We start from the raw sequence: 24,145 nt of genomic DNA, 5'->3' as shown, positions 1-24,145 counted from the left end.
TTATTGTTCCAAAGGCAGGTAATGGTTCCAAGTGTTAGAAATAAAATATTTCAAACACTAGAAAAGACTTCCAGCGGTAGAAATAGGAGGAAAAAAAGCCCAATTTCCTTGAGGATGTAATTTGCTGCAAACATTCAGGTGTATAACAGGCAGCTGTGTTGTGTTCACATGATGGAGAGACTGGGATTTCACAGAGGCTCTCCTCCCAGTGTGCTGTGAGTGCAAGCCCACGACAAATCACACTCCAATTCCAGTCCACTCGTCTGGAAGTGAAATATGGCCCAGCCTGCACCAGGAGCAGATAAGAATATTTCATTTGGGTGTTTAAATAGATTAAATCCAACCCCTCTGCAGCTGTAGTCAGGAGAAGTGAGGCAGCCCCTTCTCCTCTCAGCAGGGCTGGAGGCTCTCCATGAGATGCTCAGTTTGAAATGAAAACATCTCAGAGCAGTAGCAAAAACACCCCACACCACAACAGTCATGTAGGATTAGTCCCAGGCCTGGTGGGAAGTTTGGTTTGTGCTCTCTCCTGAGAAGATTATATATACAAAATTCTGTGCCTCGGAGAGCACACCACCAGTCAATTCACACTCTAAAAACATTTGTTTAATTTCAATGTTAAAATCCTGCATTAATTCTGTTTCTAAGGTGGACCTTTTGTTTGATTTTTCAAGGATATATAGATTTGTAAAGGCTGAAGTCAACATTGGAACAGGATCTAATTATTTTTTTTAATAGATTAGAAACCAGAGGGGACCACTGTGCTCATTTAGTCCACCCAATCTTGTACATAACACAAAACACAGGTAGGAATGAAATGTTCCCACTGATTAAAAATGTTTCCACTGATTAAAAATCCAGAACAAACATTGTTAGGTTGTTTTAACACTAAATTCCGCTTAAAAAATGTTACATTATAAAAGGTTTTCAAGACTGAATTTGCCTATTCTAACTCTACATTTTCCAGGTTTCACATTTGGTTTGACAATTTGTATGATTCATTTTATGATTTTTGCTCCGTATAGAGGTTGATTATTTAGGATCTGTTAAAATAATCCTTGTTTTTTAAATTGTTTGTTAAACAAACACCTTGAGACTTGCACAAATGTGCCTTTTTCTCAAATAATAACTCTTCGCCTTTAAACCTGTGATTCACCCACACTTTGTTAGAACTTTCTCTGCCAGAATTAAACATAGAGCTGTAATTCCAGGTGTCACCTCTCCCAGTTCAACCTGATATTCCCTTTTTATCCATTCAAGGCTGGCTTTGTTTGTGCTTTGTGGTGTTATCCTGGGGCTGCCATTTGCCAAAAGCTCCACCATCCATCCCAAATCCATGTTTTCCCCCCGTTACCTGGGCTCTCTCCAACTCCAGGACACCCCAAACCTGGTGGCTGCCAACTCCCAGCCCTGTGCTGTCCCTTCACCTCATCCTCCATGGTGAACTCACTGCTTATTTTTATGTGCATCCCTTTTTTTTTAACAGATTTACTTATCAATGGGTGCAATTGATTGATTGATTGATTGATTGCCTTGATCTGTAGGAAGATTAATTACCTTAACAACTCCCATCCACTTTATATGCTGGAGCTTGTAATATTTCTCTTACCAGATGAGGATGAGCATACTAAAACTCAGAAAATAACTGTACCAATAGCTGTACTCATCACTGCATAATGCCTTCATACAGGTTTAATTATTGTGAGGCAGAACAAAGCTTTCAGTGGGGTTCACAGTCTGGAATTGAGCTGTGAGGCTGGTTTATCAATGCCCAAAAATGCACCTGATAGATTCCCAGGATGAATTCTGACACTGGGAAAGGCTTGGGAACACTTCCTGCACCATGAAGATGTGCTGTGACCATTCCTTTGGGGCTGGTGTGTCATCAGGCCCTGGGTGGAGGGAAAACCGAGTGAAAGTTCCTAATTCCACCCTGCATCTTCCCATCCTGCCCTAAAGGAGCTGGCAGCCAGGATCTTCCACCAGAGACAGCACATCCTGCCATTAGACAGGACCATTGCTGGGTGGAAAAAGAGAAATTCAGGTCTATATTTGATTTTGCCGAGCGATATTTACATTTCTTTGAACTATCAGGTTCCACTGGATTACGTGTATATTTAATTTTCATGTATATAACTTTTGTGTGTATATATAAAAATATAAATCTCAATAACCTGCTTTGCAAAGCACTGTTCCTGTCACTGCAGCTCCTAAATTTAGACAACGTAAGGTACATTCAGGTTTAAGTTGGTGGAAGACAGTCCTGTCACCTACTCTGATCATCATTCACACTATAATTAGATTACCCCACAGATTGAATTTCAAGTGGTTTCCACAGCAAACAGCAAATAATCCCTCCCTCTGCTCCCACCACGAGGATCCAAACCATCACTGCTGGGAAAAAACAATACAACCCAGCAATTTTCTGTGTTGGTAAAAGATCAGATCAGGATTAACCCTCTGTGTGACCTTTTACCCATTATCCAGAGCAGAGACACCTAAAGCTCCCATTATCCAGAGTGTGCAAGGAGTGGGGAAGTAATAAAAAATCCCTAATAATTCCAAGATTATTAAGCAATCCCCTTTTTTTTTTTTTTTTTTTTTTTTTTTTTTTTTTTTTTTTTTTTTTTTTTTTTTTTTTTTTCCCAGCACATTTGAGCACAGCAAACATTTATAAGGAGCTGGGGAAGCCCTGTTTTGACATAATGTTTATAGGAAACTCTGGCATGATCAAAGGGCAAACCTCTGAGGGGAAAATTACCAGCGATGTCTCCAGCAGATGAAGGGAAATATCAAGCAAAAAACCGGGAAATATTGTACAGCACATTTTTTAGTGAGGGTGTTTGACCTAATATTCTAATGTGCTGAAGCACAAAAGCACAAGGGAGGGGAGAGCAGCCTGCAGAGGAAAGGAGATGGAGTAGAGTCAACAAAACTGGAAGAAATCTTGTTTTTTCCTGATGTTTTCTGGCTGAGAGGTGCCAGAGCTGCTTCTCATGAGGGGCCTTCAAGCCCAAACTTTGACCTTAGTGATCTCTGGGTTTTATCATCATGTGAGGAATAAAAATACTGATAGGAAAATTAAACATATGAATCGAAGAGTATTTTCTGTTTCTGTCATGGCTTAACCCCAGCCAGCAGCTAAACCCCAAAAAAACTGCTGTCCTCTTCCCTCACAGAGGGATGGGAGAGACAACTGGAGGGATAAAAGAAAAGAAAACTTGTGAGAAGTCCTTAATGTCATGTAAGGACAAAAGAAAAGATGTTTAGGGACAGAAAGTGGCTCCTTCAAAGCATCCCAAGAGTGTGAAATCCTGGATTTCTGCATTTCTCAGTAACTAAAAGGACACCATCAGCCAGCCCAAGGCTTTCCCAGTCCACCACCATCCCCAGCAGGAGTGGGTGCAGTTTTCCAAACCTCTGGGAACTTCCCATTTCACACCCTGGCAAAAAATAGACATCAGTAATTACTGACTGTTTTTCCTGAAAAATTACATATGTTTGTATTTTTTAATAGCAACAGGGAATGGAGATGTAGAGGATTCAGTAGGAGACAGGAGCAGAGATTTCTCCTGTGAGCCTTGGATGCTGTTGGACTCCAAAATTTCTCTTCTGGATCCCACAGAACAGTGTCATTTTTAGGAATCTGCCAAGATATTCCAGAAAATACTTTTATTTTTCATACATTTAAGCTTTGAAAGAGCAAACCCTTTTTCATCAAACCCTGAAAAACCCTTGTTCTACCAGCAAGGGAAGAAAGAGACTTATTACTCCTGCTCTCTGAATAAATCAAGCCTAATAAAATATTTGGGTTATAAGGAAGAACAGATTCCAAAATCGAAGTTCTTGATTTACACTTTGAGGTTGAATTCCTCCCTTCACCTTTGCCTGGGGTCTCCTCAGATTATTCTTGCATTTAGGAGTATTGGCAGTTGAATATCAATTCATAGCCTCAAAATCATTAAATAAAATACCAGATATTATCTCAGACAAAGAGAGAAGGGCAGATTGGATTCAGCAGGAAACTGAAGTGTGATGACATGAAAAGGGCTGGATCAGGCCTGGTATGATTGTTTGTGTGGAAATAACATTTATTTTAACAATATTGTTGATTTTCAGTGGCCTTTTCCTGAATTCTTCTCAGCACGCTTGATCTTAAGCCGCATTCATGAAAAAATATAAATACAAATTTTACATTTAAATAAAAAAAAAAATAAGTTCCTTTTTCTGCCACACTTTTGCAATTCTTCAGAAAGCTTTTGAAAGCAGGCAGGTGACACTAACAGGTCCCACAAATCCCAAGCCTCAGGATGCTCTGCCAGCTCTGGGAAGGAGAAATTTTATTTATCCTTAAAAACTAGATGGGATCCCAAATCCGTGGGCGCCTTTTCCATTCCTTCATCCATTAGATTTGGGAAATGTGTTCTTCAGTGATGAGAGATGCAAAGTGACAAGAGCCAGACAAATCAGATGAGCTGAAAACTCAAGCAAGAATATAATGGAGCACACAAAGATAATATTTTTTTAAGGCTTTGTGAAAAATGTTTCGGATAAAAGGAAACGGGCAAAACTTGTCTCCCTGCCAGTTTTACAACTGCTGAAACAAATCTTTGCAGCTTTTTCTATAAAGTGAAGCCTTTGAAATATTTCCTCCTGTGTTTTAGGGGGAATTTGTGAGGCTTTGATTGTCCCACTAAAGCTGTGAAGCACTTTGTCTGGTTATTATTGCCTTTCCATGATGTTCCACTGGTAGACACATAATAAATTTCAGTGCTTTTGTTACCAACCTCTCACAACCTGTTTATGGAGAGTCGTTTTCAGAGCAGTGAGAACAAAACCAACAGCCTCATATAGAGTCCAGGCAGCACTTGAACTTGGGGACCTATATACTCTGGGTATGGGAAGGACTGAATATACTGGGGAAAAAAAAATAAAAATAAAAAACTCCAGCCGCTTTTAATTCCCTTGTACTTCAGGAAGTTGGAAATTTTATGTCCCTCTGAGCCATTTCAAGGGAAGAAATTTACTGTGGGCTGTATTTCTGCCAGAGATTCGCTCGTGTTCACAGGGATAGAGGAAAGTTTTTGGGTTGGAGTCACTTTGATCCTCACGGGGTCTTCAAATGCTCCAGAGCTCAGGGTGACAAGAGGAGTTTTTCCCTAAGGCTGCTGCTCCTGGGATCTCACAACCTTCCAGAAAAATTAATTTTACATCTTAACATGTGATTTTTTTCTGATCGAGTCAAGAATCCAGAAGAAAAGATTTCTTGATTAAAGAAAAAAGAAAAAATAGGAGTATGAACAAAGCAGGAGAGAGGTTCCCAAAAATACAAAAATGTATATGGAAAGACTTTTTTCCCATGTTAGGGAAAATCAAAGCTTTCATTACGACTAAAAGGACACATTTACTATCTTATTCACTGTCTTTCATGTGAATTACTTCTGAGCCATGCAAAGAAATTGCAGAAATTATAATCTTGAGAAAAAAGGGGGGAAAAAAAGTTTAATTTTTAAGAAAATTTACTCCTATTTTTCCATCTTCAGTTCTGAGCTCTTAGAAGTGACTCATCATCTTTACCAGAGTTTACATCCGTTGTTATATTCAGAAACAGTAATGGAAACACCTTTAAAGCAAATTAATAGGGAACAGTGGATCATGGAAAATATCAGCAACCAGAGACTCACCTTGGCAGGCATTTCTCTCTTCTCTCTCCAGCTTGCAAGCTGTCATTGAATTTCAAACCTGAAAACAGGAGTATTTGATTCAGATGTCTTTTGAAAATAAGTCTGGAATATACAAATTGTTGAGATTGGTTTAATTGTATCACAAATATTGAAAATTATTGCAAGAAGATGTCTCGTTCCTTTCCATATGTGGAGCAAACACAATTCTGTCCACATGGATTTTACTCCCTCCAACAGAATGAGTCAAACCATTATTTTCAAACAGGAGATGAGAACATCTCTGAAGGAAATGTCCAAATATTGTAGGAGTCTTTGAGTGAGAATGAAAGTAAAACCTAAAGCTGAAACGCAGAGGATTGCCTGGGAGGGAACACTGGCAGGGCTTTGTGGAGCAGGGAAAGCTCATATTCAGTTGTCAAAGGCTGTGGGATCAAAACTATCCGTGGTGATTCACGGGGCTGAGCAGGGTGAACTCCTGAGCCCTGGAAAAGAGGGAGATCTGAGGGGCTGGAGAGTGTCTGGAGGAAGAAATGGAGCTGGGGAAGGGTCTGGAGCCCCAGGAGGGGCTGAAGGAGCTGGGAAAGGGGCTGAGCCTGGAGAAAAGGGGGATCAGGGGGGACCCTGTGGTTCTGCACAACTCCCTGGCAGGCAGCTGGAGTTTAGGTTGGATATTAGGAAAAAATTTTCATGGAAAGGGATGTCCTGCCCTGGTGAAATCTGCCCAGAGCTGTGGTGCAGTCCCTGTTCCCTGAGGGATTTAAAATCCACGTGGATGTGGCACCTGGGGACAAAGAGGTGGCCTTGGCTGTGCTGGGTCAGCAGCTGGACTCAAAGATTCAGGAGGTCTTTTCCAACCTAATTTAGACATTCCATGGATCCAATCTTGGATGTGGCTGTGGCTCATCCACATGTGTTTCCTCATAACTGAGAGAGGTTGAAGAGCCTGAACTGGACAGGGTTCCCTGGTTCCCAAGAGCCTGGAAAAGAGTCCACAGACACATTCTGGGGAAAGGAGAGGCATGAAGAGAAAAAAACGTTTCAAGAGTGAAATAAAACCATGATGTGATTGTCACCTCAAATTTGGGAGTGGGTGTGAGAAGCCCGGATGGAAATAATTTAATATTTGTTGGGAAGTAAGGAAAATGGAAAAGCAAAAGAGGGAAATGTAAGTGCTACAAGATATCAGGTGAGACCAAGAAATGTCCAAAGAGGAAAGAAAAAAAGAGAGATTGAAATATGGCAGAAGGAAATGTCTGAGAGACTTGCAGGGGAAGAACAAATCTGTGAACAGAGAAGTGAAGGAAGGGCACACACGGACTCATCCTGAGTTGTGTCTGAGGCAGGCTCATATGTAAAGCCAGGCACTTCACAGAGGAGGTATTTTACAGGCATGCAACACATGGTTTCAAATGGCACTGAGAAATTCTAATTAATGTTCACTCACATTAATTAACCCCCTTTATTAAGGGCCGCTCTTCTTCCATGCTGCTTTTCCACAGCTTAGTCCTTGTTTCATCCTCAGGAGGCAGGAATGGGAGTTGGGAAGGTCTGCAAACCCCATTTTTCCAGGTGGTTCTGGAACACTAATCTGAAGTGATGCTGAGAAGTTTTGCAGAAGGAATGGAAACCTTTCAAAACACATTTTAATTTTCTCCCCAACGCCAGAGGTTGGCTGCTCCAGGGAGGAGGCAAAGGCAAGAGGAAATGTGGAGCAGCAGAGGTTAGCTAACACCACGTTTTTGAAGGGAGCTCAATATGGTGTTGAATTCTGTTTTCAATCAGCTGCAGGGGAAGGCAGTGGTGGGGAAATGCAGTTAGAAATTCAGTGTTGGGATTTGGGAGATCCTGTCCCCAAGAATATGAAGTGTTGGTAGAAATTGGGCATTATGTGATCACAGTTGCTGATGTGATACAATTCTATAAGAATATAAAATTGAATGTAAAATTATTTTATATAAGAATATAAAATTGAAAGCTGCAGTTCTCTGCTTTCCCAGACACCTCTGGCCACCACCTGTGTCCTCGACCTTTCCTTGCAGGAACAGAAGAGAATTTCTTAATTTCATAAAATACAAACCCTAAAGAGCATTAGCTCAAATTTACACCTGAGAAACAGCTGTTTTCCCACAGAAACAGCTGTTTAAATACCATTATTTTTTAAAATTCTGATGAAGTTTTTCATTTTAATGAACTTCTAAATATCTTATTCGTGGTGCAACCTCCAAGTGAATTTTCTGTATAACTGGAAACGCTCAGATGTTTAACCATTGTTTTTTTCCTAGTGATAAAGTAGTCTGCATACAATATTTTCCACAAAACCCTTTCAATTTAGAAAGGGAAGAACTTTAAACAGGTTCCTCTTCCTCTCTTTTCATATTGATTCTTCTTAAGAGCAGCCCTTCCATGGCTCCCAGTCCACCCACTGGTATTTGGAGATCTCCTTCTTGCTGCAGTTCAAAAGAGAGGCTCAAGAACTAATAAGAATGGGATGTAATTCAATATTTTTTATCAAAAGAAGTCATATGTAAATTCCCCTTGTAAATGTCAAACCTACAATGAATTTATACCACAAGAAATTATTATTATTATTATTATTATTATTATTATTTTGAAATTTGGGGAGGGGGTTGAGAGCACTCTATATTCTTGTTTACATTTCCCAGCCTGGAGCTGCAGTGTTTCTGTTCCTGATGAAGCAGTAGCACAAATTCCCCCTCCTGAAAGCTGCCCAATAGTTTCATTTTTAGGAGTGCTCAATTTGGCCTAGATTACATGGTCGTGAAAGTTTGTGACTCATGCACTTCCTCCCACTCACAGAAATAAAACAGTAGTAGAAAATATAAAGAAAAATGCCACCGTGATGAAATCCATCAGGACACGACGAATCCAGAGGATTTTGGTTGGCACAGGGCTCTGTGGAGCATCCATCCTGAAAATAAATCATGATTAGGGCAATTTCCATTGAAAACAAATCTCAGATATCATATCCTGGCGTCGTATCAACTACGCAGTCTCAATTGCAAATTTAGTCTCTAGAGATAAGAAAAGCATTGAGCACATTTATCCAACAATTTCTGAGTGCCTGGGATGAACTTTATTAATGGCAGGGAAAGGGAGGAAGGGAACCAGCAATAATATCCATGAGCACAGTATTTACTCTCTCTCAGAACCAGCTGGGCTGACAAATTTTACCAAAGACACTGGGAATTTAAAACACAATATTAATAGTTTTATGGCTATAAAAACATTTTTCTCTCCCTTCACGCCCTCTTATTTTTTGTGTTTCTGATGAAGCCCTGGTTTGTTGCAGGGAGTATTCCTGGTTAAGATACTGTGTAAGTTCGTGTTTTTCCAGGTCATGAGGAGGAAGAAGGGTTGCAGAGGAGATAAAACAGCCTCAGAGGATGACTAAAAGGCCAAGTGCCATGTGCCTTCCTGCCTCCTTTTTCTTTTACTTACCTGTTGTGGAAGGTACTTCCACCTTCAAGGTCTCAGTGGGGTTCAGGAACTTCTTCCATTTCCAAATATCCCTCTTCAACCTCTACATGCTAAGACTAAAAGTTATAGTTCCATTTGAGCTCTTCCTTGCAGCCAAGACTGTTAAGAAATAATAGCTTTGAAAAGTGGCCCTTGAAAGCTGAAATTGATACTACGCAAAAGGGCAGGAAGGATCTTACAAAATACTTTACAGGAACATCAGAACAAAAAAAAAAAGGTAAAATTGTTCCTTCAGCATAAAGAAGGGCTAAGCTGCAGTGCTGCCTCTCTCCTGTCTGTCCAAAAGTGATGTAAATATGAAATGTGAATGTTCACAGCAGAACCTGAGTGCTGGAGAAGGGGTGAAATCATCACTGTGACCCTGACACAGGACAGTGGGACATTTCCAGACCCCGTGATGAGATAAAATCCCATCTCATCCATGCTCTGTGTGGAGTTTGGGGTTCCTGAAGCAGCCCCAAACTTGGCTGGAATGTTTCAGAGTGAAGGAGCCCCATATCCAGCAGGCTCAGAGGGTCAGAAACGCAGGCAGGGGTTGAAGGGCTCTTCAACTCTGGCTCAAACTCATTATTTCTCCTGTCCAGGAGCCAGGGGTTGGAAGAACCCAGCTCCTAAATGCTCAGCAAAGAGCTGAGGCAGAACATCCTGCAGCTAAATGTCTCGAATGCTCCATTATTTATGACCAATACCTGGAGGCCTGACTTGTACTCAGCAGGAATTTCTGACATGCAGGAGCAAGAATTGTTTCAACTCAAGGGGTGCTCCATGAGGCCCTTTGGAGCAGAACATGAGACAAAAAACATGATAACAAATAGCACGAATAACACCCAAATAACACCCAAATAAAAAGGACTAACAGCTTGTTGCCTCATTTCCTGAAACTGATATTGGTCATAGTAGCACATCCCATGATAATTTATAGTTAAAGGCATTTAAACAGGCAGCTGCTGTGTCCAGGCTGGAATCTGGAAGGAATATCCTGAGCTTTATTTAGCCTGTGAAGGTGTAAGCAAACCTGGCTGCAAAGGTTCTTCTCCAGTTTCTCTCAGTTAAGGACTTTGCCAGCTGGATCCTGCTGCTTTCTTCAGGGATCAGCAGAAGGAATAATATTTACCCAGGCTAGGACTTGCAAAGCAGTTTCCCTTCGCTCTGGCTCAGGGACACTTTGCAGTCACTGGATTATGGACTCGTGTGTGTGATCTGGGAGTGAGAACTGAGCACAGCAGGCCGTAATGAACTTCCCAGAACCAGCTGATTAAAAAGGGACTTTGAAGGATTCGAGCCTGCACATCTCTCAGACTCGTAGTGCTCATCAGAGGAGCCCTTTCCTTCCTTACTGTGGGAATCCCAGCAAGGCTCAAATGCCACAAAATCAGGAGTTTCGAGCCTTATTAAGGAACAACTACATGAGAAGTTTTTTCCTATTATATGGTAATTAAAATCAATTATATGAGCAATGCTTAATTACTTATATTTTCAGAAACCGGTCACTATTTTCTCACATCTGTGGTGCCATCCATGCAGAACCTTCTGCTGGATCATTCCATCATCCCCCCAGGGACCACACCAGCACCCCAAATTGAGATTAACCTGGCAGCCAGTGTGCTGGAAAATGAGCTTAGGTATAAATGTCACCCGTCCTGGCCGTCAGGAATCATGTGAGACCTCTGGCTGTGCTGGCCTGACTAATGCCACAAACAATTCCCATCCCTCTGGAGCAGGGGCAGCACAGCAGGGCCTGGAGCTCCTCACCAGCATTCCTGCTAATTAGGAGCATCCTCCTGTCCAAGTGGGAAAAAGGAAAAACAACAAAATGTTTTTATTCCAAAATGTGAGGGGGGAAAAAGAAGAAAAGGTTCATCTGTTTGTATGATCATCCAACCATCAGACACCTGCAAAGGCAGCCCTTACTCCCAGAGCTACACTTAGGGTGAAACTTTTAGGTTGTTCTTTCTATTTGATGCTGGCCTGTCTGTTCCCATAAAACTCAGGGGTTTTGTAATGCAGATGCAGGAAACCTGCAAGAGTTGGGGTAGTTTTTGCAGTTTCATTCCTTCCAAGGCCAATCCCCTCCTGCTTTTCTTGTGCCCAAGGTAACACTCCATAAAATGCCATCCCATGGAAACCAGCTGATGGCCACTGCTGCCCAACAGCCACCAGGGATCACCAAAGCCAATAAAAGGGGTTCACATCCCCTCTCTCCTGCCTTGAAATCAGCTTTTAAAAGAGAAGGGGGCAAATTGGAAATGAGCATCAGCAGCTCCAAGCAGAGTGAAGCCAATGCACTCACACAGGGAGGGACAGGTGTCCCCTGGATTTCAATTCCTCCAGCACAGGGGAACCAGAAGGTGCAGCAGAATTATCATTAACTTTCATTCATCCTAGTGGGCACTGAAATTTGGGATTGTTTTTCCTGTCCTCTGGAGAAACACACAGCATAAGTGGCAAACAGAGCAGCTAAACAGGAACATGGTGAAAGCTTGGGGCAGCCTAAGCTGGGCTGTAGGACACTTGTTTTACAAAGGTAAATCCTAAAGCACCCTAAACATGTTTTCAGGAGGGTTAGCAGAGAATATTTTCCATTCTGGACTTCTTGAAAATACAGCTTAACGCTACAAAAGAATAACCTCTGTGGTAATGCTGGAATTCACTCTATGAGTTTTCAGTCTGCTAGTCAGAACTTGCTCACAAAAATAAAGGGAGTTTTTTTTTCCAGGTGCTTTGTATCCTGAATGTTTACCAAAACCAGTCAGATGATGAATTACATTTTTTTGTCTATCTGTGTGATAAACCATTTGTAAAGGTAATGCTGTGTGAATATTAATAAAAATGCAGTGAGCTGGTATTGTTTCTCAAGCTATATTGATCATATTAATGAGAATGGTAATGTGTGTATGTTTATTATGATTAACAGAGCTCTGTTCATGTTGCATTTTCCATTTGAATGAAATTAACTTTCTCTTTCTAAAGTTGCTGAAGATAAATATTAAATACAGAGAAACGATTGGTTAATAAGCTCTTCTAAAACCCTCTTCACGCCTATATCAAATTTTGTACACAAATTAATCTTGAAAACTAAAAGTTATTGGCAACTGTGGATGGAAAAAACCAAAGGGGAAGAACCTGATCTAAGTAACAAGTACAACCAAGAAACTTCCACTTAAAGACATCTGTTAACAAAACAATTTACTATAAGTGAGCTGCTGTGCCACTACCAGAGTAGAGAGAAGCCAGGCCATAATTTCAGGGCACATGCAAAGAGAAAATATAGCTGCAGGAATGAGACAAATTCTGTTTACACCAGAGTTCAAACACAGGTGGTTTGAGCCTGTGTTTTGGTTTGGTTTGGTTTTTTTTGTTTTGGTTTGGTTTTTTGTTATGCTTTGTTTTGCTTTTTCTGTCTTGCATTTCTTTTCTGGCAGCAATTCAAAGAATTGTATTTCTTCATTGCCTCACGACTTGCTCTTGCAAATGGTAAAAAGGGTAGAAAAGGAAAAAGATTTTTTCTAAGATGTTCAGTGGAGCTCATATTCCTGGTCTAGTTGAAGATGTCCCTGCTCATTTCAGGAGGTTGGATCTTCCGAGGTCCTTCCCAAGCCATACTGTTTGATGATTTTCTCCAAACAAAACTCAGGCCTTCTCTGAATGAATCTTGTTTGAGAAAGGTGATTTGACAAGATAAAGTCACAAAATAAAAGCCTGTCCTGAAGATGCACAGCCCAAACCCTTTTCAGGACACACCATCAGGCCCCAAAGCCGGCACTGAAGTGGCAAAACTGGAATTACTGAAGCACAGAGGATTAAGCAGCACCAGATGATGAAAGAGCAGAGGTTTAAGGAATTGATAAAAGATGATAGAATGGAGGTTTCCATGCAAAGGGAACTTTCTTTTTCAGTACAAACAAGTTTCTATAATCGATCACCAAAGATTGTCCATCCAAACCTAAATGGGCAGCGACTGGTTTGTGCAGGGTATTGGATTCCTGTCTGCCCACTGGAGGCTTTCCCACCATATTTCACTGTTCTGTATGAATTTTATTAGACTTTGAATGTGGTGCAAAGAACAGGGAATTTTTCAGCTTGTTCTGGGCACTGCAATTCTCATCATGAAGTTATTAGTAAGAAGGAATGAACAGTAATTGTGAGGGAACAACGAGGTTATAATCATAACTCGTTCCAAATTATACTCCTGTGATCTCCCTTTTGCTCCAGCTGGGAGCTGCTTTTAAACTTGGGAAATTTTCAATAATAAAGTTAAGAAGGAAATTACTGGGCATTTCTTTGAACAGTAAACTTCCTAGAAATGCAGAGATTGTCATAATCAGCAGGTTCATGGGCTTCAAAGTGCTGTGTTCACCTGACAGTTCTTTCAATCCTTTTTCAGTAAAATACATCTGTAGCCATCGAGGCATTGTGTAATCCCCCCACACACCTGTAAATTATAATGTGGGATGTCATGATTTATTTCATAGCATAAAAGCTGTTAAATGAATACTGACAGCACCATTAGCGTCCTGATCTTGAACTGAAGTGCAAGTCAGCTCTGCTTAAGTCATCATTCTCAGGAGCCACAAGTAAATGTGCACTTGAAAAAGGTGCCGTAGGTTAATCAGAGCTGAATTAGTCAAGGAAAAAAAATCGGTGGAGAAGGGAGCAGTTCAGGAAATGACAGCCTGAAGCTCTTATTCCAACACTGGTTCTTGAAGCAGAACAAAGCCAAAGACCACAGAACACAAAAAAAATGGGCTTAAAACTTGATTAATTTGGAATTAACTGAGAGAGATCAGCATCGCTTCAGCATCTTGTGCTCTGAATGTTCCCACCCACACCTCCTGCCTTCTTCCCTCTCTTGGGAAGCAGAACCCAAATGGGCTCCAGACTCCTCTTTGCCTTCTGCCTTCCAGGAAGAGTCCTGGTGAAAACCAAAGTAGAGAGAACCAAACGAACTCAGCTCAGAGTTAATTTATCCCACCAAGAATCATCAGTTTCTGTTGCTCTGCCCTAAATCCCAGATTCCTTGATATCAGGAAAGAAAATGGCTCCTTGTGCTTGCACTGAAATAAAATGTTTACTTTCTACTCTTTACTTCTTCTGAGTTAATGATGATCTTTGACTCTTTGAAATGCAAATACTTATTTTCCTAAAATTCATGTTCTGTTTTGTTTGTTCCCTGATGTAATGCTCCCCATTTTGTTGTTCTCCTACACATTTATACCACTTTTTTCCCCTCATACAGATACTGTCATTTCTGGAGGTGAAATCTGGCTGCCTGTCCTTAGAGCCTGACGAATTCTCTTGTATTATAAATATTTATCACAACTCTTTTAATACCAACAGCTGTGCTCCTTTCACATGCAGAGCTGGTTTTATAAAGGGTCAAGGCCTCTGTACCTCTTCCCAGTTTCCACAAGATTTCAGAGTGTTCCCATTTGGCCCTCCACAAACAGGACTCAACACGCCTCCAGGATGACTGTTCCTTCGTAATGAGGAATAATTGTTCTCTCTTCCAACACAGATCTTATCCCAGTTTGGACATTATTTCTACTTTTACTTGCATGTTTATCCCAGTCATTTATTCCAATCTGCTTGTCCATCTAAAGGGATCAAAGGCATTCAAACTAAAACACAAACCACACAACCTCTCAGACTGGCAGGCTGGTTAGTTCTAGAGTCATCCCTAATAATTCACAGCGTCTGTGAGACTTTCCAGATTCAAAAAGTTGCTTGAATATTATAATTTATTAAGTTTTTCCCTTTGATGAACCCAGAACACCTCAAAAGGGATTTTTTTTTTCTTCAAATGATGGTAAATGAAATTTATCTGGCTTTTTTCCCCTGTTACTTCCAAAAGGACACATCTATCATTCCAAACTAACACACTTAAGCTGAACACCTATTAAACAAACCCAAATCATGCTTTATTGAGTGCTGAGGTGTTTTCTCATTCTAAATGAAGTGTTTCTTTTCTCATTTAGAGCTCCAAATGGGACCCTGACTAATGGAACAAGATGGCCAGTCTTCACTAGTACTGACCAAAAATATCTGACACTGAGCACCAACACTTCTGAGGTTCTGACAAAACTCCGAGCTCAGCAGTGTCGATTCTGGAAACACTTTTTCCCCAAAGTCATGGAAATGACAGGTAACAGTCTTTTCCTAGATGTTTTAATATAAACTTTTAATGCAAAGGTCATTTTCTGGATGTTAATGTGATAATTGAGTTCGTATCTTTATATTCCTGTTTGTAACTGGGATGTTCATTTGGGTAAATCTGAATTGCTGTTGGATAAAACTGTCTATCCTGTGTTGAGGGTGGAACCCAGAATGTGCCCTGTGCCTCTGGCTTTTGGGTCACCTCTTCTTTTTTTATCTTCTTTTTGCCAGAGTCAGGATTAAATGCTCCAGAGAGTATTTCTTGTCCAGACTCAGATGTTTATTAATTCTTTTCTACATTACAGTCTCACAAGCTGTGAGTTCTATGGTACTTCTAGATAATAAACTAAAAATGGAGCTGCATCTCTCTCTCTACAAGGTTTTTTAAGGGTAAATTGTCCAATTATGAAATGTCACTCTGATTATTTTTAATTTTAACCCAGTAACCAACCACCCCTGGCCCGCAATGAGGATTTTTCTACCCAGTTACAAAATCCCACCCAGAGCCATGAAGAAGAAGGTGAAAAAGAAGGACTCAGCCTCTGCCCTAAAACCCCCATCTTGCTTTATATATATTACTGTATTCTAAACCCTTAAACTCTGAGTTTCCCACCCTGTGATATCCCACACTTCTATCCAAACCCCACACCCACAATCCCAGGGCTGTCACTCAATTTTGGGAGCCTTTTCCATGGCCTCAGGTCACTGCAGTGTTTGCTCAGGGGTCAGTGCCTGTGAGCACAGAAAGGCTGAAATTTTTAGTGCCCAGGGTTCCAACAGTCACCACCCGATTTTTTACCAGGACAAATCCTGGGGACACACCAAGGGCCAGCACTTTGTGATATGGATGTTTTCTGTCTCAAAATTAAAGTGCAGCCACAATGTGAGACACTGAGTGCTGAAACCTCTGTCCTTTGGTACCCCCTTGGAGCCACCAGGGTTCCTGGCTGCTGGAGGGAGTAGGAAAATCAATGCTGAAGGAAAGTTTGCACCAGGAACTCTGGAGGCTTTAGATGCTCTGTATAAACTGTGGGGCGTTACAGGATGTTACATTTGGCTTATAATATCTATTATTTATGAGATTCTATTTTATGTAACTGATCCCCCGAGGACAGGAAGTGCACTGCCAAGAGGGATTCTGGTTTCCAGCTCACGTGAGAGCCCTGGGTTTTATTTCTGGAGTGTCACTGCTGACAACCCCAGAGGCTGCAGGATTTGCCTAGAGAAAACAGAACTGATTTGTGCCTGCCCATGTACACAATGGATTTATGAGATTTCACTGCCAAGAAAAGTATAATTGTTAGAAACTTTAAGGTCAGGTGAACACAGAAGACCCAAATGCTTTGAAGACCGATGGCACTGTTTTACCAAAGCCCAGCAACAGATGAAGCCTCTGTGCTCTGGATTTCAAAAGGAATTGATTTTACAAAGTGATTTTGCAGCTCTGGAATCACATTCTGCGGCTTGACTGAGGGAAAGTCTTGTTTCAAAAATGAGATACACTTTTAAGATGTTAATTAGTAATTTAAAATCTTTCTTTAAGACTCCGTTTGAATAGTTGTCTTAAAAAAACACGTAAGCCTTAAAAATATGTAAACTGTCATGGTGCACAGATGATTCCTTCTGAAATAATTTATTCCTTCCTCATTTGAGTCTGTGACTGTATTATGGCTCAACTTTTATCCCCTCTCAATTCAACAGATGTTTTTCAATTAAATCAAGAGACGCGAAATCAGTAGGTAAAATGAATAATTTATGAAGCCTACTGTGTGATTTTTAAAATCACAGCATTCCCAATTACGGGTGGATTTCAGGGAGGTTTCAGAGATCCTGACAACTCTGTGCTGAGCCAGGAGAACTGAACCCCTTTACAAATTCCTTTAACCTGTCTGGGAAACCCTAGGGGAAAAAAATGTGGATCCTACAAATGGGCTGAGCTTTGCTTTGAGTCGGAGCAGGAGGGAGCAGATCAGCAGAGACCAGCACATCCTGGAGGGGAGGAGAGCTCCTCTGCCTGGTCCTGGGGGGTTGAGGGATGATGAAGCAACACTCAGGATCTGCCAGCAGACAGAAAAGCATCTCCGTGCCGCGTTCGGTAATTCGCAACATAAATTTACATAATTTAATTAAAAGAAATTCACGAGCGTATTCTTAGCAAAAAGAGAAGAATCGTCGTGTCTGGATCCAAATATAGAACTGAGGGAGGAATGTTGTCAACAAGTGGCACTGCCTGGTCTTGTATCATCTGTCAGTCCTTGAAAGATTGCAATAATAAAAACAGAGTGTTTCCATTATGTTCCCCGCACAATATTATCCCATTCTGACAGAAAACCCTTTAGAAGCCTGTGTACAAACGTGATAGAAGAGCTTACATTGCAATAATTCTCCTCACTGAAATATTATTTTGCATTTTCTCTCTCCTTTTATGCCCAAAGGACAGGACACACCATTAATGCAGAGATTTTCTCTTGTTCTGAGGGTGTCTCATTTCTATTACTCCTTTCATTGAAATATTCTTAGGAAAAAAAGGTTTCTTTAACATGAGGTGACGTAAGATGACAGAGAACAAGTAAGGAATTTTTATATTCTCATTGTTACAAGTTCAAGTAGGGCTCAGACAGGCAAAGTAGAATTCTGTCAGGTAGCACCCAAAGAGGATAATCAAAACAACTTATTTTGCAGAAATTGCAGTTTTTCAGCATCAAGTGATCAGGATTTGCCCCCGATGTTCTTGGTAACCCATTGCTTAATTCCTGACCCACTCCTAGCCCAAGCCTTGCCACCCACTGAAGGATTGTAAAGCCTTTAAAGGCCAGCTCCAAATGTGTCCTGGATCTGAACCAGCCTGTTCCCATCACAGGCTGGGTAAGACTAGTTCCCTGAGGCAGTTCAATATATGAGAAATACATATCTTTACTGTGAGGTAATTCACATTTTCCTCAAGCAATCATAGCAGATATCTTTTTTAAAAAAATTATTATGGTTGTGGGGTAGGAAAATAATAAGGAAAAAAATGCGGCTTGCACAGTAAGACAAGAGTAACAGCCACATATAAAACATGGCCTTGATACCTCTGGAGTAATTTTGAGTTGTTCTGACTTCTACAAGTCAGAATGTGTAGTTTTGTGTCCAGACCTGGACTCAGACACAATTCCTACATGGATTTCCTCCCTGTTTCCTGCCCCCTGCCCAGCCCAGGACAGGCTGGGAGCACTCAGCATTTCCCACTGCGTTTGGAAAGCAGAAGGTTTCTGCTGGCTGCTGCTGAGAGAATCACACTGGAGGGGCAGTAAGCAGTAAGTGACTTTTAAGTAGCTTTTAGAGCAATCATATGTTAATTATAAAAGCATCTGTGTCAGGGTTTACCTCCTCAACACAACCTTTAATGCATCTAAAGCCTTTCCTATTTACATGAGCCCGTTTCCTCTTGATTGTAGAACACTGCAGGCAGCCAAATTTTCCATTTACCCTTCCATTACTCTTTTAGTGTGCCTAATACATATTTTTCTATTTTATTTGATATTGCTGCATCATGTATCATCTGTGAAGGAATCGAGCTTGGTCATTTAAATACATTACTTTTTAAAACAACCCTAAGAAGATGGGTTATTTTAATGTGGAGGCAGAGAAATGTCCAACCTCTTGACCAATGAGCAAAGAAAAATTATTTGTTATTTAATAATTATAAATTTATAATTATATAATTATAATTATAAAATTATAAAAATTATAAAAAATTATTGTATTTGTTGTGATACTCCAATCAGTATCTGGATTCTGCAGAGATAAATACTCAGGGTGATAAGAATAATAAATAATTTGACTAAATAGAAAATTTACTATCAGAATTAAATTAAATTTCCAGAGAGTTGGATATGTGAAGAAATGTGAATTAATCACGAGAAACCTCACCAACATTACCACATCTCCCAACAAAGACTTTACTCATTGCACCTGTGAGCAATAAGTTTCTGTACCTAAACCATTTGATTTCTTTTCAGCATTTCATTCCATCTCATTGGGAAGATAACAGCTCTTAGAATAATTCATCTCCCAGAGAGCTCTGCTGACTTTGAGAAGAACTAAAAAAAAAAAAAAAAAAAGCAAAGAAAGGATTTTGTAGTCCTTAGAAACATGTGTGAAAATGAAAATACTGCAGTGGCTAACAAAACTTTGATATACAGAGAGTGTGATTAAAGAATATTCAATCAATACAGATATTTGTTTCCCCCTTTCTGGACATTTGTGAAGGAATTCTCACCATGAGAATCTACAGCATAAACCTGTGACATTTATCATATATCATCCATTAAACCCAGAAACTTGCAGGTACCTGCAATCATGAGCTGATGAGGATGGAAAAATTAATTCTAACTTCTCATCCCTTATTAATTAACAGCTATATGGCCTTTATCCCAATCCTAAATGTTTTTTTTTGTGTGTGTTAACATTAAGATTAGCACTTTATTGGCACATCCAGCAGTACAAAGGATGGGATGGTGATAAATTTAACTTTGCTGTAATACCATTAAAGCAAGGGATAGATGGAATGAGAGGAAATTCCAGCTGAAGGAAGAATCAAAAAAATAAAAATCCCTTTTTATAATTTTGATCTGCTAAACTGGAACCTCTCAGAGCACTGATTCATTGCCTACAGAATCTGCCCTTTTCTCCTTGTCAGCCTCACTGGGCTTTGCAGGGGGCTAACGTAAAAAAAAAAAAAAAAAAAGGTAAAGTTTGGGAATTGCCCCAGTGGCTTATAGATAATTCCCTGTTCTCACTGTTCCGTGGCTCTGCAGGCACCCAGTGCTCTGAGCTGTAATTATTGGTCAGCCTGGACTCTCTGATCCTCCTCTGCCTCCCAGCTGTCAGCTCAGTTCTAGGTCATGGGTGGTTGCCTCCCAGAGATTGATGATGTTGGTGATAATGGGATGCATTGACTTGTGACTTCAATTTGGATCTTATCACTGGGGGGGTAAAGCAAACAAATGGGAATCCAAGTTCTTATTTCAGTGTTTTCCGTCCCCCTTTTGTCTTTTAGATTCATAATGGTGGCTCCTCTGAGTTTTTTTGATGTCTACTCTCTCTAGCTGACTCACTTGTTCACCATAATCTTTAAAAACGCCCATAATTTATGTCCAAAACAGTGACTTTTAATTCAGGATGTGTCTAAGGTAGAGATATTCCAGTGTCTTTGGGCAGACTTTAAACACCTCTACACCTGAATAATTAAAGAAGAGAGGCTTTTGAGTTTCCTTTTTAATTCATAAGTGGAGGTTCTGACTGAATAAATAAAAGTGGACATCCAAAATCAAGAACGAAATGAGAAACACAGTTCAAGCAGTTTTCTCCAAATAATACTGCTATTGCTTCATACACTAAATTACCAATCCATTTGACTTAATGTGAAACATTTGGCTTTGCCTGAGACCCTGACTACATCTTTAAATTAAATATGTGCAAAGGAGAGTTCTTAGAGTCAGGAGAGCAGAATGTTGTGCATGTTTTGTCCCCATGTTTCTGAGTTCTCTCTGCATAGCTTAGCAATGAAAATGAGATTTTATTGTTACCAGCACTTCCAAATCATCTCTGAGTTAATGGCAGTTGTGGCCTGCAGAAAAATAATTTAAAAGTATCTGAACTTCCCCTTGGTCTCTGTTGTAACCAAGCTTATTTACAGCTTTGAGCAGAGGGCGAAGGATGTGGTTAATTTATTGACGTTTTTCCCCATATTTGTTCTTCACACTTTTCTGTTTGACTGCATGTAAAAGTACAAGACTTCCCGGAGAAAAAGCATCTTGGTTTTATTTCTGGTCTCACTGGAACCAAGAAGTAAATCTCATTTCAAAGTCTCATTAAATTGCCATCTGGATTTCCAGACCAAAAAGGTTTGGAAACGTCGAGCTAAACTGCAGATAAGCGACCAAATTACTGGATGCTTCTCCAAGCTAAATCTTGGAATCAGCGAGCTCTCTCTGCCGAAATATTTTCTCTAGCCATGTGTAAAACACAGAAGTATTTCATTTTCACTTCACCAGTTACACTTGGAGCTCTGGCAGGTCGTAAAAAAGGGGGAAGGGGTGTATTTATGGAGGGACAGGGCCGAGGCTCTGCTGCAGCAGAAGAACATAAAAGCCAAAGGAGCAGAAAGAAACCACGGAGCTGTTACCTCAGGAACACCATCACCAAGCTTTTCTGGAAGGGAAAAACCCAGCACCACAGCTGGGGCCAGAATGAATAAAGCATTCACGGGCCATCAATGGCTTCTGAACTTTATCCTGAAGTCTGCAGCAGATACAAAATGATGAGCATCAGTGACTGTTATTCACCTTTTTTTGGTGGTGCCTGGGATGTTCCTGCAAGGCCACTGCCTTTCTCCACGGTGTTAATCACCTTTTGGGACTGCAGAAAGGGCTCCCTGTCCATAAAATACTCTGGGAACCCTATGAAATGCTGTGTTTTTATGACTCTTCTCATCCTCGCTCTCTGCTCCCTTGCTTCTAACAAATTTGGTACTAAATACTTCCTTGGGACTCAGGATTACTGGGAAAATGCTTTAAAGGTGGGGATGAAACAGAAAAGAGAAGATGGTTTCATGTTGACATAGTGCACATTTGGCAATATCCTTCTCCAAACCTGTGCCCTTTGTGATTTAAATTTGGGTATTTATTCCATGGGAGGTCGAGATCCTGGACATCCATTGAAATCCATTAAAACAATGGAAATCCTGTTGTTGCCTTGAACAAAGCTGTGATTTCACCTTATCTTTACAAGCATCTGTGTCATTTTGCATCATTTAGTCTTCACAGTGTGTGGGTTTCAATGCAGAGTAAATTGAATCAAAGGAATATTTTGAGGATTTAAAAAAGAAAAAAAGTAGCTTTAAAATTATTATTTTGATGGACAGAAGAATTATAAAAAATGCATATTAAATATATATATTTAAAAAATCCAAAGTATATTTATTACCCTGCCAGAATGATATCTTTGGACTCTTTCCTTTCTGATGTAAAGACAAAATGCTAATCACTGAATTTTCAGTCATTCCAGGTTTTAAGAAAAGAAGAAAAGACCATTCCATAATGTATTTGGAGCAGATGACATTGATAATCAAAATTATTTTCCAATTAGCATACAAAGAGATTCAAATTTAGATTAATGTAACCCATCTCATGTTTTACAGGAAATATTGATGAAGCAGAACGAGAGTGGAAAGCAGGATTCCATCGCTGGAACAATTACATGTCAGACTGGAAAAATCAATTTAATGATTACACCAGCAAGAAGGAGCTGTGCAGTCTCTAATTAATATGTTTACTCTTTCCAGTTTGTCCCTAGAACTGTTCATCAGGCAAATATCCAGGTAGCTCCCCAACGTGTCCAGCATTAAATATCTTATGCAGATTAAAAGGAAAATGTTACAGATCCAGTTTGGATTTCAGATCTTTCATTTATATCTTACCTCCTCTCTCAATAAAAAAATAATATCAGGCACCCTCACCCTTTGAAGCTTCCCTGGGTTAAGTAGGACTGTAGAGATTAAAGGCTGGAGATTAATGATGTACATATTATTATAAATAACCACTGCTTAAATTCACCCTTCAAAGACACAATGCAATCTGTTAGAGGGAAATGGACTTTTTTTTTTTTCCCTAAACTGAAATAGCAGTTTTACAGCATTGCCATGCAGAACACAATCAGATTTAATCTCTAACTGCAACGCCACCTTGCTCAAGCCTTGTTTCAGACATAATTTCATCGGCATAAACATAAAGATACAATAACTTTGCATTATTGTCTTGTTAGACCGAAAAGTTTTAAGGCTGCCATAAAAGTGTGAATCAGAGCTTCTCTCTGGCCAGATCTGTAGGACAAAGCCACGGTAGGAGAGTCTAAACCAAGTGCTACAGTGAAATAAGATGGAAAACCCAACGCCTTTCCCACAACCCTCCTTCTTCAAAGAGTAAAGAATTATCAAACAATGAATTCACACCTTTCCAGCTCCCTGGAAAAATGGAGGCAAGTTCCATCCCTATGGAGGCAAGCTCCAATTATGATTTTTTTTTGTCCACTCAGTTGCCTCCTGGTTGAGGGACACCCCACGTTTCCTGGAACACCAGGGGCAGGTTTTTACACCTGCAGAGGAGGTGCAGTCTCTGTTTCCAGCAGATCCCCAGCCCCCAAAACTCCCAGGAGAGAGGGGCCTGGCCAGAAATGTGCAGGACAGAAGGCTGGGAAGGGGATCCTTGCAGAGGGACATTGTGACCTCGGTGGGAAGGACCCAAAGGGCTCTTTGCCCTGGCAGCTGGCATCTCCCACACTCCTTTCCACCTGCTCGAGCTGAGCCTATTAAAACTTCTAAAGAAACCTACTTCCTACTTCCCTGCTTCTGGATGGAGCTGGAATTTTTTCTGCCTGAACACCACCTTAATTGGTTGCTTTTCACTGGCCCAACTGGGAAGAATAAATGCCAAGGATTTGATGAATGTAAGTAGTATGTAAGAGCAACAAGCCATCTCGTAAATGAATTATCCTGAAGCTTTCTGTAAATGCAATAGCATCTCAGTGCATCTATTTTCTGTGCTGGTGATTGCAAAATGCCTCCTTGGATTGAGCTGAAGAACTCCAGATAATGAACTGAGAGTGTTCTCTTCCTGGCAATCAGTTTGACCACACAGGATCCCTGCACTGAAAGGATTTATTTATACAGGAAGGCCGAATTCTGCAAGAGAAGATGGCTTATCATCTTTCCAGTTATTTCTAAGAGAACACAATTATTATTTTCCCTGACTACATTAAGGAAAAACACC

The 24,145-nt window shown here is 40.4% G+C and overlaps 1 protein-coding gene across 1 annotated transcript in view; it reads left to right on the top strand.

Annotated features, from left to right (window-relative positions):
• BCHE (butyrylcholinesterase) overlaps window positions 1-22,760 on the top strand; it is a 45,548-nt gene extending 22,788 nt beyond the window's left edge. The window contains exons 3-4 of the mRNA XM_066325695.1: window positions 15,158-15,324; window positions 22,519-22,760. Of these exons, the coding sequence (XP_066181792.1) occupies window positions 15,158-15,324; window positions 22,519-22,640 (289 nt within the window). The 3' untranslated portion in view covers window positions 22,641-22,760. The remainder of the gene's footprint in view (window positions 1-15,157; window positions 15,325-22,518) is intronic.
• The last annotated feature ends 1,385 nt before the right edge of the window (window positions 22,761-24,145 follow it).

Source organism: Sylvia atricapilla, chromosome 10 (assembly GCF_009819655.1).
Source record: "Sylvia atricapilla isolate bSylAtr1 chromosome 10, bSylAtr1.pri, whole genome shotgun sequence".
Classification (NCBI taxonomy): Eukaryota; Metazoa; Chordata; class Aves; order Passeriformes; family Sylviidae; genus Sylvia; species Sylvia atricapilla.
This window is presented reverse-complemented; position numbering and strand designations above follow the sequence as displayed.